General features: G+C 59.6%; 1 protein-coding gene across 1 annotated transcript; it reads left to right on the forward strand.

The window, feature by feature from the left end:
- The first annotated feature begins 174 nt into the window (after positions 1–174).
- On the forward strand, positions 175–15,111 carry LOC122193429 (capping protein, Arp2/3 and myosin-I linker protein 3-like). The gene is given in 33 exon segments (XM_042894210.1): positions 175–424; positions 640–710; positions 1,287–1,360; positions 1,665–1,740; positions 2,210–2,298; positions 3,174–3,268; positions 3,616–3,702; positions 4,343–4,452; positions 4,788–4,865; positions 4,940–5,016; positions 5,555–5,659; positions 5,739–5,808; positions 5,904–5,942; positions 5,944–5,986; positions 6,067–6,163; positions 6,437–6,491; positions 6,586–6,758; positions 6,830–6,898; positions 7,522–7,615; positions 7,690–7,788; positions 8,303–8,452; positions 11,069–11,182; positions 11,501–11,682; positions 12,297–12,384; positions 12,759–12,839; positions 13,148–13,214; positions 13,303–13,373; positions 13,853–13,914; positions 14,254–14,318; positions 14,469–14,539; positions 14,645–14,738; positions 14,866–14,970; positions 15,042–15,111. Coding segments are annotated over 33 exon segments (3,009 nt in total). The 3' UTR covers positions 15,050–15,111.
- Positions 15,112–15,197: the final 86 nt, after the last annotated feature.

Consider the following 15,197-nt stretch of genomic DNA (forward strand, 5'->3'; position numbering starts at 1 on the left):
CCCCCCCCGTGTGAGCCATACTTGGGATATGCTGGGAGAGGGTTGGGGCGGGCGGTGGGGGGGACAGGGAGGGGACCGGGAGGCATTAGGAGAGGGCGGAAGGGGGAGGGAAGGGATTTGGGATATACTGGGAGCAGTCCGGGGAGGGATTAGGTGGCACTGGGTTATGCTGGGATGAACCGGGAGCGGTCTGGGGGCACTGGGATGTACAGGGAGGGCACTGGGGGGTGGGTGGTCACCGCGGTGTACTGGGATGAACCGGGACGGGAGTGGGTGCACTGGAGCGCATCGGGGGCTCCAGTCGCGGGGTCTGGGGGGGCTCTCACTCTTGTCCCCGCCCCCAGCTGGACCCTCCCCCCGGCCCCGCCCCTCGACACCTCCCCCACCTCGGAGAGCTCCGCCTCCAGCGGCCCCAGCGTCTGCGGTGAGGGGCGTGGCCTCGGAGGGGGTGTGGCCACGAGGAGGGCGTGGCCTCGCCACGGGAGGGTGCTCGGTGATGGGCGTGGCCTCGGGGGCTGTGTTGGTGTTCGTGAGAAACGGGAAGGGGGGGGGGGGGGGGGGGGGTGGGGGCCGGTGGGCGTGGCCTGGGAGGGGGCGCGGACAAGACCGGCCACGCCTTCTCCCCTCCAACCCCAACAGGGGGCTTCTCGGACACCTACGCGGCGCTGTGTGACTACAACGGGCTGAGCTGCCGGGAGGAGGTGCAGTGGGTGTGTGGCGGGAATTGAGGGCTGCGGGGCGTGGGGGTGGCTTGAAGGTGTTCTCTGGGGGGCTTTGGGAGGTTTATGGGGTCCCTGGGGGCCTTTGAGAGAACGTATGCGGCAGTGTTTCGGAGGGTACGTGGGGTGTTTTGGTTGGGGCGATGGGGTTTATGAGAAGCTTTCTGGGGGGGCTCTATGGCATTCCTAGGGGACCTTGAGAGGTCCGTGGGGAAATCTTGGGGGGGTCCTGGGGGATCACTGGGGGTCTCAGTGTTCTCTTTTGTCCTGAGGGATTTATGGGGATATATGTGGGGGTTTGGAGGTGTTTGAGATGCAAAGAGAGCATGGGGTTTTAGGGGGGTCGATGGTAGTTTGTGGGTTCAGCACCAAGGACAGCGTCGAGAGAGGGCTTGGGCTCCACGGGGCTGCTGGGAATCCTTGGGGTCCTTCCGGGGACCCTTGGGGGGTCTCTGGGAGGCTCCAGGGGATTTTGGGGGTCCTGCGGGTCAGTGGTGGGTCTATGGGGTCTTTGGATTTCTCTGGGGGGGTCTCTGGGGGGCTATGGGGGTTTTGGGGTCCCCCCAGGACGTGGACACGCTGTACCATGCGGGGGAGCGGAGATGCTTCGACCTGAGGGACTTCAGCCACTTGGAGAGCCGGTGATGGTGGCACTGGGGGCACTGGGAGGGAATGGGTGTTACTGGGAGCACTGGGAAGAGGCTCGGGGCAATTAGGAGACACTGGAAGGGGAAATGGGGACACTGGAAGGGGTTTGGGAACTGTGGGAGGTACTGGGAGGGAGAATAGGAGTATTGGGAGGGGGCCTGGAGCACATGGAGGCGCTGGAAAGGCAGTGGGGAACTACTGGGAGGTCACTGGTGCTTACTGGGAGTGCCGGGAGGTGGCTCAGGGTTACTGGAAGGCACTGAGGAGTTCGGGTGCTTACTGGTGGCACTGATGCAGGGAGCTGGCACTGGCAGTGGCAGCACTGGGCTACAACCGCTGGTTCCGGGGGCTGTGCTGCCGTGATCTACGCCTGGTGGGTACCCCAAACCCAGGACCTCCCCATAGCCTCCACTTTGGGATCCCCTCGTTCCTTTCTTCCCTCCCAAACCCCCACTGTTGGAGTCCCCCGATCCTATTCTCCACTACCCCATTTTGGGGGAACCCACTGTCCCTTTGCACACACTTTGGGGTCATCACCTTGCCTTCTTGCCGCATTTCTGAGCTCCTTCTGTTTTCAGGGTCCTCCAACACCTCACTTCCATCTCAAAATCAGTCTTGGGGTTCCCATAACTTCCTCCATCCTGTCTTGGGGTCACACAAGTTTCGGGGCCCCCACAGTTTTGGGGATTCCCCCTGTCCTTCCGCACCATTTTAGAAGTCCCTCCCTCCCTTCACCCACCATACTCCTGTTTTTGGGTCCCTGCCCCCACCCCATTCTCAGGGTGCTCCCCATTTTGGGGTTCTGTCTCCAACGTTTTGGGCTCTCCCATGTTGTGGTGCAGAGCAGTGAGGTGCAGGCACAGGTGCTGCATGCTGTGCGTCGCTCACCTGCGTTGGAGGAGCTGATCCTGGACAATGTGGGGTTAAATGCGTATGCGTGGGGTCGATTCCTTTGGGACTTGGGCTGTGCACCATAAGTGGAAGGGGTGGGATTCTGGGGGGAACCTGAGGGGGGAGGGTTGGAATGGTTTTGAAGGAATTTCGGGGGGCGATTTTAGAGGTCTTGGGAGGGATTTGGGGGGGCCATACTGGAAGGATTTGGGGGAGTTTTGGAGGTTTGGGGGTTTTGGAGGGGTGGATTTTTGGGACATTATTGTGGGAATTGGGGGATTGTGGTTGATTTTGGGGGGTTTAGGGAGATTTGGGGCATTTTTGGTTGGTTTGAATGGTTTTGGGAGCGTGTGGGGGATTTGGGGGATTTTTGTCTTTTTAGGGGGGGAAATTTTAAGAGTGTTGGGGGTGTCAGGGTGGTATTGGTACATTTGGGAGGGAGGCGTGGGTATTTTGGTTGATTTGGGGGAATTGTTATGGGTTGGGAGTTTGGGTTTAGGGTTGAGGTTAGGAGATGTTGTATGGGTTTAAAGAGATCTGGTCCACTGCAGGTTTGTGAATGCACCCTCAATATGGAGGGATCTAAAATCTAAGTGGAATTTGGGAGGTTTTGGGAAGATCTTGAGGGGGTTTGGGGAGGATCCTGTGGGGTGCTTGGATGTTTCAGAGGGGTACAAAATTGGGGATGTCCCCTTTAGCTGGGGGAGGTGAGATTATGCAGGAACGGATTTAAGGCATTTGGATTCTTTTTGGTTGGGTGCATGAGGAGCGCTTGGGGAAGCCCTGGGGGGAATTTGGGGTGGATTTTGTGTTTTGAGTGAGATCTTGGTGGGTTTGGGGGGATTTAGGGTGAGATTTGGGGGCTTGGGGTGTTTCAGAGTTCGAGGTGCCCAAATGTGGCATTCCCCCCCCAAGGGACTTCGCCTCGCGGTTGGCAGCAGCGCTGGCGGCTCACCCAGACCCACCGCTGCGATGCCTGGAGCTGCCCCGTGGATCCCTGGGGGACAAAGGTGACCTTCACACCCCCACTGCTCCCCAGAATTCCTACGGCACCTCAGAGCCCCCATGGCACTGCAAACCCACTTACAGAACCTCAGAAATCTCCCTAACGTGCCAATTCCCCCATTGGACCTCAACTCCTTTTCTTGCACCCAGGAATTCTTCCTCCAAATCTTACCCCAAACGCCCCCTTCACACCCCCAGTTGTCCCCAGATCCCATTACGGGATCCCCTAAATTGCCCCCAAGTCCCCTGACTCCACGATTCCCCCACCCCCAGATCCCTTATTCGGTGATCCCCAACCTTTTGGGGTCCGCCCTTATTTTGTGGTTCCCCTCAATTTTGGAATCTTCTCCAGGCCTGGCAGCACTGAGTCAGCGCTTCCTGGGGCTGCCAGGGGGGCTGCGACGGCTACGCCTGCCCCATTGCGGCCTGGGGGCACGAGGTGGGGCCGTGGGGACTGTGCAGTGTTGTTGGGGCAGGGGGTGGTGAGAGCAGGGAGGGTGCGATGGGTATGTGGTACTGGAGGGATATGGGGGAGGGGAAAGGATATTAAGGGGCCATTGGGTGACCCATAAGGTTTTGGGCGCCTTGCAGTGTAATGGGGACCCATAGGGCTGTCGGGTGTCCACAAGAATATTGGAGTGCCTTCTAGATAATGGTATGCCCCATAAGGTTTTGGGGTGCCCATGGGGTGAAGGAGACCTACTGGGTAACGTGGAGCCCCGTGGGGATATTGGAGTGCCTGTGGGGGTGTTGGGGTGCCCACTGGGGTTGGTTGGTGGGAGGGGAAGATTGTGTTATTGGGATGCTTCTGTAGCATGGGGGAGCACTCTAAATGTGAACAGGTTACTGGTGTGAAACCGATTATTTTGGTACCAAAATATTTTTGGGGGTATCTATGGGGGTTGTGAGGTGCCAATGACTGCAGTGAATACAACAAATACTGTTGGGTTCTGGGGAGTCCCCTGGGGATATTGGGCTGTGCATGGAAATTTTGGATGCTTATGTGTGCTGTGGTTCTGTGTGCCTCCATGGGTTCCTATGGGTGTCCTCCATGCTACTGCGCCCCACCTGCCTCACAGGATTGGCGGCGCTGGGCCGGGCGCTGGGCGCAAACCCTGCTTTCCGCAGTGCCCTACAACTGCTGGACCTGGGCCACAATCCTGGGCTGCTGGGCAGCCCCCACGGCACTGTAGGATGGGAATGGGGTGCTATGGGGCAGGGATGGGGCTGTGGGGCACTGGAGGTCAATGAGGGGTACTGGGGTTTGGATATATGCTATGGGGCTGGAGTGGTGCTATGAGTTGGATAGGCTGTATGGTGTTGGAGGGGATGCTATGGGCTAGAACAGGAGTTGTGGGACTGGAGAAGTTGCTATGGGGTTGGAGAGGGGGTGTTGGGCAGGGTACAGTGGGATGCAATGGGGCTGGATGGGTGCTAAGGGGCTGGATGGGGTGGGTGGTAATGTGGGACTGAGTGCTATACAATGGAGCAGCCATGGGGTCAGGCCCTACTCCACACCTCCAGGACCTCTTTGCCTTCCTGGCTCAACCCAACGCCCTCCTGCACCTTGACCTGGCTTCCACTGACTGCGCCCTTGATGTGGTGAGGGGCTGTGGGGTCGCCATGGGGCTGCCGTGGGGCAGTCGTGGGGCTGATGGCCCCCTTGTGCCTCCCAGCTCTTCGGGGCGCTGCTGCACGGCTGTTGCTCACGGCTCAGCTACCTCAACGTGGCCGGGAACAGCTTCTGCCACCGGTCAGCTCCTGCCCCACATGTCAATGGTGGCTGTGGGGCAGGGGGCAGGTGGGGCCTGGGGAGGCGGTTGGGAGCCCATCGGAAGTTGGAGTACCCTAGTGGCCAGATAGGTGGTCCAGAATGTCATTGGGTAGATGGCCATCCCACTGTGTGGTAGAGCATCCCGTTGGGTGATAGAAAACCCCTGTGAGCACTGAGTGCCCCATTGGCCGATCGAGAAATGCCATTGGGCTGTTGAATAGTGGAAAGACCCCTTTGGGCATTGGAGCTCCCAGCTGGCCAATCTCTTGGGTGATCTAGAGCAGCATTGGGTGGTTGAACATCCTGTTATGTGTTCAGGAACCTCACTGGGTGGTCAGGAACCCCATTGGGTGGTCAGGAACCCCATTGGGTGGTCAAGTACCGTGTTGGGTGGTCAAGAACTCTGTTGGGTGTCCAAGGGCGCCATTGAGTTTTGGCCTGACCGGTTGACGCAAGGAGTGCCTGACTGACCCCAGACGAGTGGGGCTGATGGAACCCTGCTTCCACCTCCCCCCAGGAAGACCCGTGAGGTCCCACCCACCCTGCAGCAGTTCTTCTGCAGCACCTTTGCTCTGTCCCACATCAGCCTGGCAGGCGTGCGGCTGCCCCCTGATGCTCTCAGGTGAGCTTCGCCCCCTGGGGAGGCCCTCTGCCTTCTGGGGAGACGGAGATGTGGGAGCACCGTGACCTGCCCTCCCCAGGTCTCTCCTGCAGGGATTGGCTGCCAACACCCACCTGAGCGACCTCCACCTGGACCTGAGCAGCTGTGAGGTGGGGATGGGGGGCACGGCCCAAGGCTGGAGGGGCCTCGTGGGCACCCTCACATCGTTTTCTGTCTCTGTCCAATTCTTGGTGCCATCTTACAGCTCCGCTCACCAGGGGCTCGTGTGTTGGAGGAGCTGCTGGGGGGGCATCAGTGCCGTGGGCAGCCTGGACCTCTCAGACAATGGTGAGAAGAGGGAGAAACCCCGTCCTGGGGACTGGCCTGGGACCCCCTGCTGTCTCCATTTCTCCCCACACTTCTCTCAGGCTTTGATGCCGATTTGCTGACGCTCGTACCAGCCCTGGGGAGGAACAAGGCGCTGAAGCACCTCTGGTTGGGCAAGAACTTCAGTGTCAAGGCGCGGTGAGTGCCCTGCTGGACTCCCCTGGTTCCATAGGGCCTTCTGAGGGCCCCCCTCCCCACCAGCCCTGGAGGAGGTAAGCAGAACCATTGTTGGGCTGAGCCCAAGGAGGTCCATCCTAATGGCCAAAGCCGTGTCATGGAAGCCCACCAAGACCTGATGGGCCATGCTGTGCCCATGGCGGCCCACCAAGACCCAGAGTTCTCATTGACATCTTCTGAGACCCCAAGGGCCAGGTCGTGTCCATGTCCCACTGTTCTTTCTCCCCCCTTCAGAACACTGGAGGAGATCCTCCACAAGCTGGTTCAGGTCATCCAGGAGGACGACTGTGTGAGTTCCCCAGGGGACGGTGGGATGGCAGGTGGACATCCCTCCTGTGGATCCCCCAGGCCCCATCTCATGTTCTCTCTGGCCTTCCCGTAAGTCCCTGCAGTCGCTGTCAGTGGCTGAATCGAGGCTGAAGGCCAGGACCTGTATCCTGGTGAACGCACTGGGCAGCAATGCCTGCTTGGCAAAAGTGGACCTCAGTGGTAACCTCATGGAGGACATGGGCGCCAAGATGCTGGCCAAGGCCCTGCAGATCAACAGCACCCTGCGGTGGGTGGGTGGTTTCACGGGGGTTCAGGGGTGCTCTCTCCACCCCGATGTCACCTGTGGTCCCATGGCAGGAGCCTTAGCTGGGACAGGAACAACACAACAGCTGTGGGCTTCCAGGACATCGCCAGGGCCATGGAGAGGTGAGTGGGACCACCAGCATATTATACTGCAGGTGGACGCCCCATCTGGAGCATGTGAACATCAGGTTCAAACAACCAACCAGGTCTGGACATGATACCTGGATCTCCAGACAGGTCAACCAGTTTTTGGACCTACTTGCCAGTTCTAGACTGTGCAACTGACTATTCCATACAGGTTGATGAGTTACCAACTGATTTTAAACTGGTCAACAATTTTTAGACTGGGCAACCCATCGCAGACAAGTCAGTGGGTTCCCAATTAGTAAACCAGTTCTAGACTGGTCAACAGTGTCTAGATCAGACAACCCATCCCAAACTTGTCAATTGGATCCCAACCACTCAAATGCTTCTAGACTGGTCAAACATCTCTAGACTGGACAACCATCTCAGAGCAGTCAACTTTTCCAAAACGTCAATGGGATCTCAGCTAGTCAACTGGTTCTAGACTGGGCAACCGTCTCTAGACTGGTCAGTCATCTTTAGACCAGTCAGCTCATTTCAGTTCAGTCAATGGGATCCGGTCTGGTCAACTGGCTCTACAGTGATCAACCAGCTGTTGACCAATCAACCTGCTGTATTCCGTTGTCAATGGAATCCCAAGCAGATCCGTGTCCTCTCAACAGCAACCACACATTGACCTTCATGGCCCTTCCCCTCTGCGACCTCACAGCCGCCTACCGTAGTGCCCCGGAGCGGACAGACACTGGTTGGCAGCAGGTGGGTGGAGGCACCTGGAGATTCTCTACAATTTGTGTCTGGGAGTCTCAGGCATCCCAATTTCCCTCCTGAAGATCCAGTGGTGCCTCCTACGCAATGGCCGTGGTCCCAAGGTGCCACCAGAGCAGGTGCTCCGGCTGCAGCGGGGCATCGTCACCAGCACGGCTGAGCAAGTAATCTTTCCCCGGGGACATGGGGAACCTGGGCACTGGGGGCGCTTGTGGGGCAGGAGAGGGCATGTGGGGCTGTGGGGCTGATGGGGGAAGTGATGTGCAGGATACAGGATGGTGGCCAGAAGGATGCTTGGGTGGTTACTGGGGTCACTGCTAGGCAGCTTTTGGGGTGATTATAAGTGTTGCTGAGGGATTGCCTCGGTGGTTTCCAGGGCAGTTGCTGGGGCAATAAGAGCAGAATCTGCTGTTGTTTCTGGAATGGTTGCCAAGATGAGAGATTGCCAGAGCAGTTGTGAGGGTGGTTGCTGGAGCGGTTATTGGGGTGATGGGAAATATTCCTGACGTAATGCTGGGCTGATTGCTGGGGCAGTGGCAGGGTTGTAGGGTGGTTGCCGGGGTGATGGGAGGTGTTGCTGATGAGGGGCCGGGGCAGTTGCTGTGGAGGTTGCTGAGGTGATGGGGTGGTTGTTGAGGGGATGCCAGGATGGTTGCCAGTTTCCAGGGTGGTTGCCAGGGCTGTTGCCAAGGAGATGTGCTACAGATGCTCTGCCGGCTGAGCGGCCGAGTGCAGGCGGCGGCGCGGGGGCTGCGGGGGCACCCAGGGGCACAGCGGGACCTTGCAGAGGCCCAGGAGCTGCTGCGGGAAGCCAGGAACGCCCGTGCGGTGAGCACCCCAACAGCATGTCCCAACAGAGAGCGAATGGAGCCTGTGTGCCCCAAGCCCTGAAACACCCCAAAATCCCCAGCACCGCAGGCATCTGACCCCACATTGAAGCATCTTCTCCCCCCTAGAAAATAGAACCCACAAAGAACCCCAGGAACATCCACAGGACCCCAACACCCCCCCCCCCCCCCATTTTTAGCGTATGACCACCAAATTGAAGTATCTCCCCAGGAAATTGAGCCCCCAAAGCGCCCCAGGAACCCTGCAGAAATCCCCTGCGTGCCCATCAGAATTGGAGTGTCCCACTCCCCTGTTGAAGCTCCTCCCCAGAATTGAAGCATTCTCCCTCAAGGAACCTCAGAAACATCCCCCCAAAATAGCGTCACCTTCAAAATAGAAACATCTCACTCCAAAATTGAAGCTTCCCACCCAAATAAAGAGAGTCCTTAAAAAGCTCAGAATCTTTATAGAAATAAAGCACACCTCCCCAAATGAAACAAATCCTCCCAAAGCTGAAACATCTCCCCCCACCCTGATGAAAATAGAACTCCCTCTCAAAAAACAGAAGCCCTCCCAACCCCCATCCCAAACCTCCCTCCAGAACAGTGCTCTTCCTCTCAAAAATGAGACCCCTCCAAATGAGATCTGCTCCAGCACCACAAAACCAGACCCCTGACAGCCCCCATAGGTCCCAAATTTTCACCATGACCTTGTGACCCCCCCATGACCCCATGACCTCCTATGAATCCCACTGCTCCCCCATGACCCAGGGACCCCTATGATCTCCTATGAACTATGATACCCTGTGACTTCTTTGACTTCCCATGACCCCATAACCTCATGACCCCCATCACTCCTATGGCCTCCCATATTGTCCCATGACTTCTATGACTCTCTTGACCCCTTGCATGACCTCCCCCCTTTTCCCGCCCATAACCCTATAACCTCCCTTTTGAGGAGTAGGAGGGAAATGCACAGGCAGTAGGAGCAGGGATGGGTGCCCTGGGAAGAGTGCACAGATGTCAACAGGAAAGCCATGGCACAGATGGAGCTGCACTGGGCCAGGTGTGGCAGATAATGAGGAGGGATTCCGCAGGTCCCTTGGTCAGAAGAAACAGTGAGAAGAGTGCACCGTCTGTGATGGATGAGAAGGGCGCCAAGGCAGCAGCAGGCACGGAGGTGGCTGAGGCACTCCATGAATTCTTTGCCTCGGGCTTCGCTGTCAGCCACGTCTCACACATCTCTCCAGGCGGAGCTGGGGCAGCAAAGTCCCTCCACCGCAATCAGGGAGCAGGTTTGAGAACAGCTGATGAGACCGAATGTGTGCAATCCCTGCTGGATCCAGATGCTGCTGTGGGAGGTGTTCAGGGACCTGAAGGCTGAGCGGGCGATCTGAGAGAGCACGGCTTCCCCAAGGGCAGCTCATGCCTTACCCACCCGGTGCCGCTCCGTGGTGGAGCGATGGCTGCTGCAGACCAGTGCAAAGCAACCGATGGTGTCATCTGCTGGGACTCCTGCAGGGCTGCTGGCATGACCCACATCACACCTCCCATATGGGAAGATACGGATTTCACCATTCCATGGGCGGCTGCAGCCCGAGGGCTATGGGCAGTGGCTCTGCGTCCAGGTGGAGGTGCTCACAAATAACATCCCCAGGGGTCCTCGTGGGAGCAGCGTGCCTGAACATCTTTATCAGGGATTGGATGTTGGGATCGGCGTGTCCTCAGCTTGGTGATGACCCCATGTGTGTGCTTCAGGAACACAACCAAAGGATGTTGATGCCACCATCCAGAGGGAGCTGGACAGACTCAAAAAGTGGGCACGTGTGAACTGAATGAGGGCCAGCGGGGCCAAGTGTAGCTGTTGGGTCGGGGCAATCGCAGCTGTGAGTACAGAGTGGGAGAAGAACGGCTTGAGAGCAGCCCTGCTGAGGGGGCCGGGGGTCCTGGAGGGTGAAAAGCCGGACGTGATCCAGTGCTGAGTGCCAGCAGCCTGAGGGCAACCGCAGCCCAGGCTGCACCGACGGAGGGCGGTGGGGCAGGGAGGGGACCGGCCCGTCTGTCTGCCCTCGGCAGCCCCATCCGGACCGCGGGAGCCGTGGGGCTGCGGGAGCGGGGCCGGAGGAGCACGGGGACGGCCAGGGGTGCAGCTGTGTGTGGGGAAAGGCCGAGGGAGGCGCTGTGCGGCCTGGAGAACGGACGGCTGCGGGGAGACCGCGCTGCGGCATTCCAGTACTCGAATGGAGCCTATGGGCAGGAAGGGGAGCGACTTTGAACGACCCGGCGCTGCTGCCCGGAGCTGTGGGTGCCCATCCCCGGAGGTGCCTGGGGCCATGGATGGGCAGCCCGAGCTGGGGGGCACGCAGCCCATGGCAGGGGTGGGGCTGGATGGTCATTAAGGTTCCTTCCGAAGCAACCATTTCATGATTACTCCCCACAACCCCACGACCTCATCACCCCGTGACCTCACCTGACCCATGACCTCACATGACCCCATGACAGCCATGACTGCCACGATCCCCTTGAACTCCATGACCTCTATGACCTCCATGCCCCTCCATGACCACCTCCGACTCCATGGCCGTGTGAACGCCCTCCTGACCCTGTGACCCCACAGCTGTTCCCCAGCCTGGCAGCGCTGGGACCGGCAGGAGCCGGAGCGGGGCCGCTGCAGCTCCTCCTGCAGGGCGTGGCTGGGGACGTGGCCAAGGCTGTGGACAAGGAGCTGGAGGTGAGCGCTGGGGGAACTGGGAGCGACTGGGAGGAGTCTGTTGGGGAGCTGGGGAGGGAGTGGGAGGGAATGAGAGGCGTGGGAAGGACTGGGAAGGACAAGGAGGGAGCTGGGAGGAACTGGGATGGAATGGGATGGAATGGGAGGGACGGGGGGGGGCTGAGAGGGAACAGAGAGGGAACTGGGAGACACTGGGAGGGAACTGGAGGAACTGGGGATGCTGAAGGCCCTCAAACCCCAATCGGGAAAGGAAAGGCCTTCCAGGTGGGGGTCCCCTCGCCGGAAGTCCCCCTCCCAACCGGAAGTCCCCTTCCCCAGGTGCTGCTGGAGGCGCTGCTGGGTCGGGCCGCCGAGCTCTGCCCCCGGGCGACGGCGGCTGGGGTGTGGCCCGGGGGGGCGTGGCTCGGGGGGGCGCCTCGGCCACGCCCCCCGCTGCCCCCCGGCCTGGCCCCGGGGGCGCTGCTGGAGCGGGCAGGGGAGGAGATCCGGGAGCAGCTGGGGTAAGGGGGCACTGGGGGGACTGGGCGCACTGGGATGGGTGGGAGCGAGGTGTAGTGGGAAGGCGCTGTAAGGGCACGGGGGGACGTTGGGATGTAATGCAAATGAGTGGGAGTGTGTAATGAGAGTGCTGGGATGGTCAGAGTGACTGAGACGGTGTTAAAGATGACTGGGAAGGCGCTGAGATATACCAGGAAACCACTGGGATGGACTGGGATAGATTAGGAAGTACTGGGAGAGCATTGGGGTGAACTAGGATAGATTCAAAAGGACTGGTAGGGCACTGTGAAATGCTGGGAAGCCACTTGGGAAGCGGCAAGTGGGGCATACTTGCAGGATGCTGGAATATAGTGGAATACAGTTGGATGTACAGAGAGGCACTGGGATATACTGAAATGGCACTGAGATATTCAGGGAGGGCACTGAGGGTTGCTGGGGGAGTGCTGAGGGGAACTGGGAGGCACTGGGACATACTGGGAGGGATGTGTGGGAAACTAGAAGGAGATCAGGGAACACTGGGAGGGGATTAGGGTGCACTGGAATGTAATGGGAGGGCACTGGTGGGCACTAGAAGGGGTGCTGGTGCTGCTACCACCCCAAGTGTTCCTGTGGTCAGGGAGGTGCAGCTGGCGCTGGTGACGTCCCTGACCCAGGCAGTGGTGGCTGAGCTGCTGCGGGAGCTACGCCGTGTCCACCAAGCACTGGTGAGTCCCCCCTGATCCCCCAACAGCCCCCTGGTCCTCCATAAGCCCCCAAAGTACTCCAACACCCTCCAACATTCTCCAATTCCCTGAGGTCTCCAATACCCATTGGGTTCTCCAACATCCTCTGGAGACCTCCAACCCCTGAGACTTTCCAAGATCTTTTGGGTCTTCCAACACCCTTCAAGGTCCTCTTACATTCTGTGGTGCCCTCCAATCTCCCAAAGTCCTCCAGCATCCTTCCAGCCATCCAACAACTTTTGGGTCCTCCAACACCATTGAGATCTGCAAACACCCCCTCAAGTTCTCCCACACTCCTTTGGTCCAAAACCCTACAATATCCTCCAGCCCTCTAAAATCCTCCCATGTGCCTCCAGGCCCAGCACCTGCAGGATCCGAGGAGTCCCCAGGGGCAGGAGCCATCCAACAGCACCGATGAGGAGCTGGGCGTTGACGTTGTAAGAAGAAGGGCAAAAGTTGGGGAGGACATCCAAAATCTGAGGGGCATGCAGTTTTGGGGTGTTGGGGTGCCCTGTGGATCAGAGGGGAGATCTGGGTGGAGTCCATGGGCTCTGGAGACCCCACTGCATATTTTGAGTGCCATGAGAGTTTTGGGAGGAAGGCCGGGGATCTGGGGAAGCTTATGCATGGGGGTGGAGCTAAGGAGTTTTGGGAGTCTCCTGTGGTTTGGGTGTACTTAAGGGTGTTAGATTCACGTGACAGTTTTGAGATGAAACCAAAGGACTTTTGGGTTCTTCCCTTGGAGGATGCACCGACGCTGCAGCGGCACAGGCGCTGCTGCCGCCGCACCCGCCCGCCTTCTGCCTTCATGGGTGAGCACCTGCACGACCGCGCACCATCACCTGTCATTGAACGTCGTAGTGCACTGTTACCCATCATGGCAAATGTCACTGCCTCCAGGGCAATCCGAGGGCCTGGAGTCACCGTCGCCCCCCAGGAGCTCTGAGGGGGATGCCAAGCCCCACCCACTGGTGAGTAGCCCTGCCTGCCATGACAGAGCCCTGTCCATTGGTCCCTAGCCCTGCCCACAGCCCCGCAGCCTGCCCTATTGGTGCTGTCTTTAGGCTTGTAGCCATGGCCACTGCTGGACACGCCCCCAGGCACATCGCCACGCTCCCAATCCCACAGCCCCGCCCCCCATCCCCTAGCTGTAACCACAGCCACTTGGCCCCGCCCACCGACACAGTCCCGCCCACATAGCCCCGCCCACAGACACCCCTGCTCAGCCCCTCATGGCCTCACCTCCAACTCATGGCCCCGCCCCCTGTCTGCAGCCCCCCCACCTTTTGCTCTTGGCCACGCCCACCGCCCAATGGCCCCTCCTGTGACCTCAGACCCACTATGTCCCCTGACCACGCCCACAAGATCTTATCCCCGCCCCTCGAGGCCCCGCCCCCTGGGTAAATGGGCGTGGCCTCCCTTAAAGGCGCCGTGCTCCTCCTTCCCCCAGCACTTCAGGGCCCCGGAGGTTCAGACCGTGGGGGGCTCCCCGCAGCAGGAGGAGTTTGGCCGGTGAGCTGGGAGTGAGGGATTGGGGTGCAAGAGGGCGTTCCCAAGGTGATGATGGAGGGATCAACGGGAACTGGAGGGAGAGGGGAGCTATTAGGGTCCAGGAGAAGGCAACTGGGAATAATACAGGGGGATCATGATGGACTAACTGGGGAACGTAAGGTGCAACTGAGATCTTCTGGTGCTGTGGGGTACAAAAATGGGGTAACTGCAACTTCAGAGGGGGTAAATGTGGAAAGTCTTACAGAGGTAATGGGTTAATCTGTGATCCTGGAGGGGTAGCTGATGTTGAGAGGGCAATAGGAGGGTTCTTGTGGGTCACACGGTCTATGTTGCCCCTAGGCTGCCCCCCACAGTGCCTCCCTATCCCCAGGAGCACAGCTGCAGCCCAGGCTCAGAGGCATCAGGTGGGTTCCCCCTCCCAAAAGCTGCCCATGATGCTTGAATACTCCCATAAAGCCAGGGGTTTCCCCAGAACCCTCTTCACGAAGATCACCCTCGCCAAAATTATTTTTCTCTCTCAAAAACGTGTCTTTAATTCACATTTCCCACTGCAGCCCCTCCGGAAGCTGGCAGCCCCGGCCTGGAGTGGGCAGGGCTTCCTTCCCCACAGACCCCGCCCCCTCAGGTGAGTGGCAGCGCGGGGTCAGCTAGGCTCCGCCCTCCGCTGCGAGGAGAGCAGCCCTGGGGGCGGAGCTTAGGGCTGCAGGCTCCGCCTTCCGCCTTTCTCCAGGCCCTGCCCAGGATGGGGGCTTGGCCCCAGCAGAGCTGCGGCGGCGAGGGAGGGGGCGGGGCCATCCCGGAGGCCACGCCCACTGCTCCCACAGGTGAGGGCGGTGCGAGATCCAGCGACAGCGGGAGGGGCGGAGGGGGGTCTGGAGGTGCGCTGGGATGCCGGAGGGGTTCAGGCGGCGTTCCTGGGGCGCTGTGGGATGCCGGAAGTCTCTCTCGCAGGGACCTCAGACAGGAGCCGCCAGCTGCCCCCCCCGAAGCCCCAGCGGAGGCAGCGAGCCCATTCCTGCGACAAGGCGGATGCCGGGCCCGGGCCGGGGGGAGGAGGTGAGGCCGCCGCGGTGCTCTTAAGGGGCCGCCGCTCACCTCACCGCTCGAACGGCCACTTCTCCCCACAGGCACCTGAGGGGCGGGCAGGACCTCACGACGGCCGCTCTCGGACGGGAATAAACTTTTATTGAAGAGAAAGCTCGGGAGGTCTCGTTAATGGCATTAAAACCACCGCGCCCCGCTGCACCACGCAGCCGCGCGCTTCCCACGGCCGCTCCGCTTTT

The sequence above is a fragment of the Lagopus leucura genome, unplaced genomic scaffold (genome assembly GCF_019238085.1).
Source record: "Lagopus leucura isolate 7727_CA_CO unplaced genomic scaffold, USGS_WTPT01 35437-0_obj-0_obj, whole genome shotgun sequence".
Taxonomy (NCBI): Eukaryota; Metazoa; Chordata; class Aves; order Galliformes; family Phasianidae; genus Lagopus; species Lagopus leucura.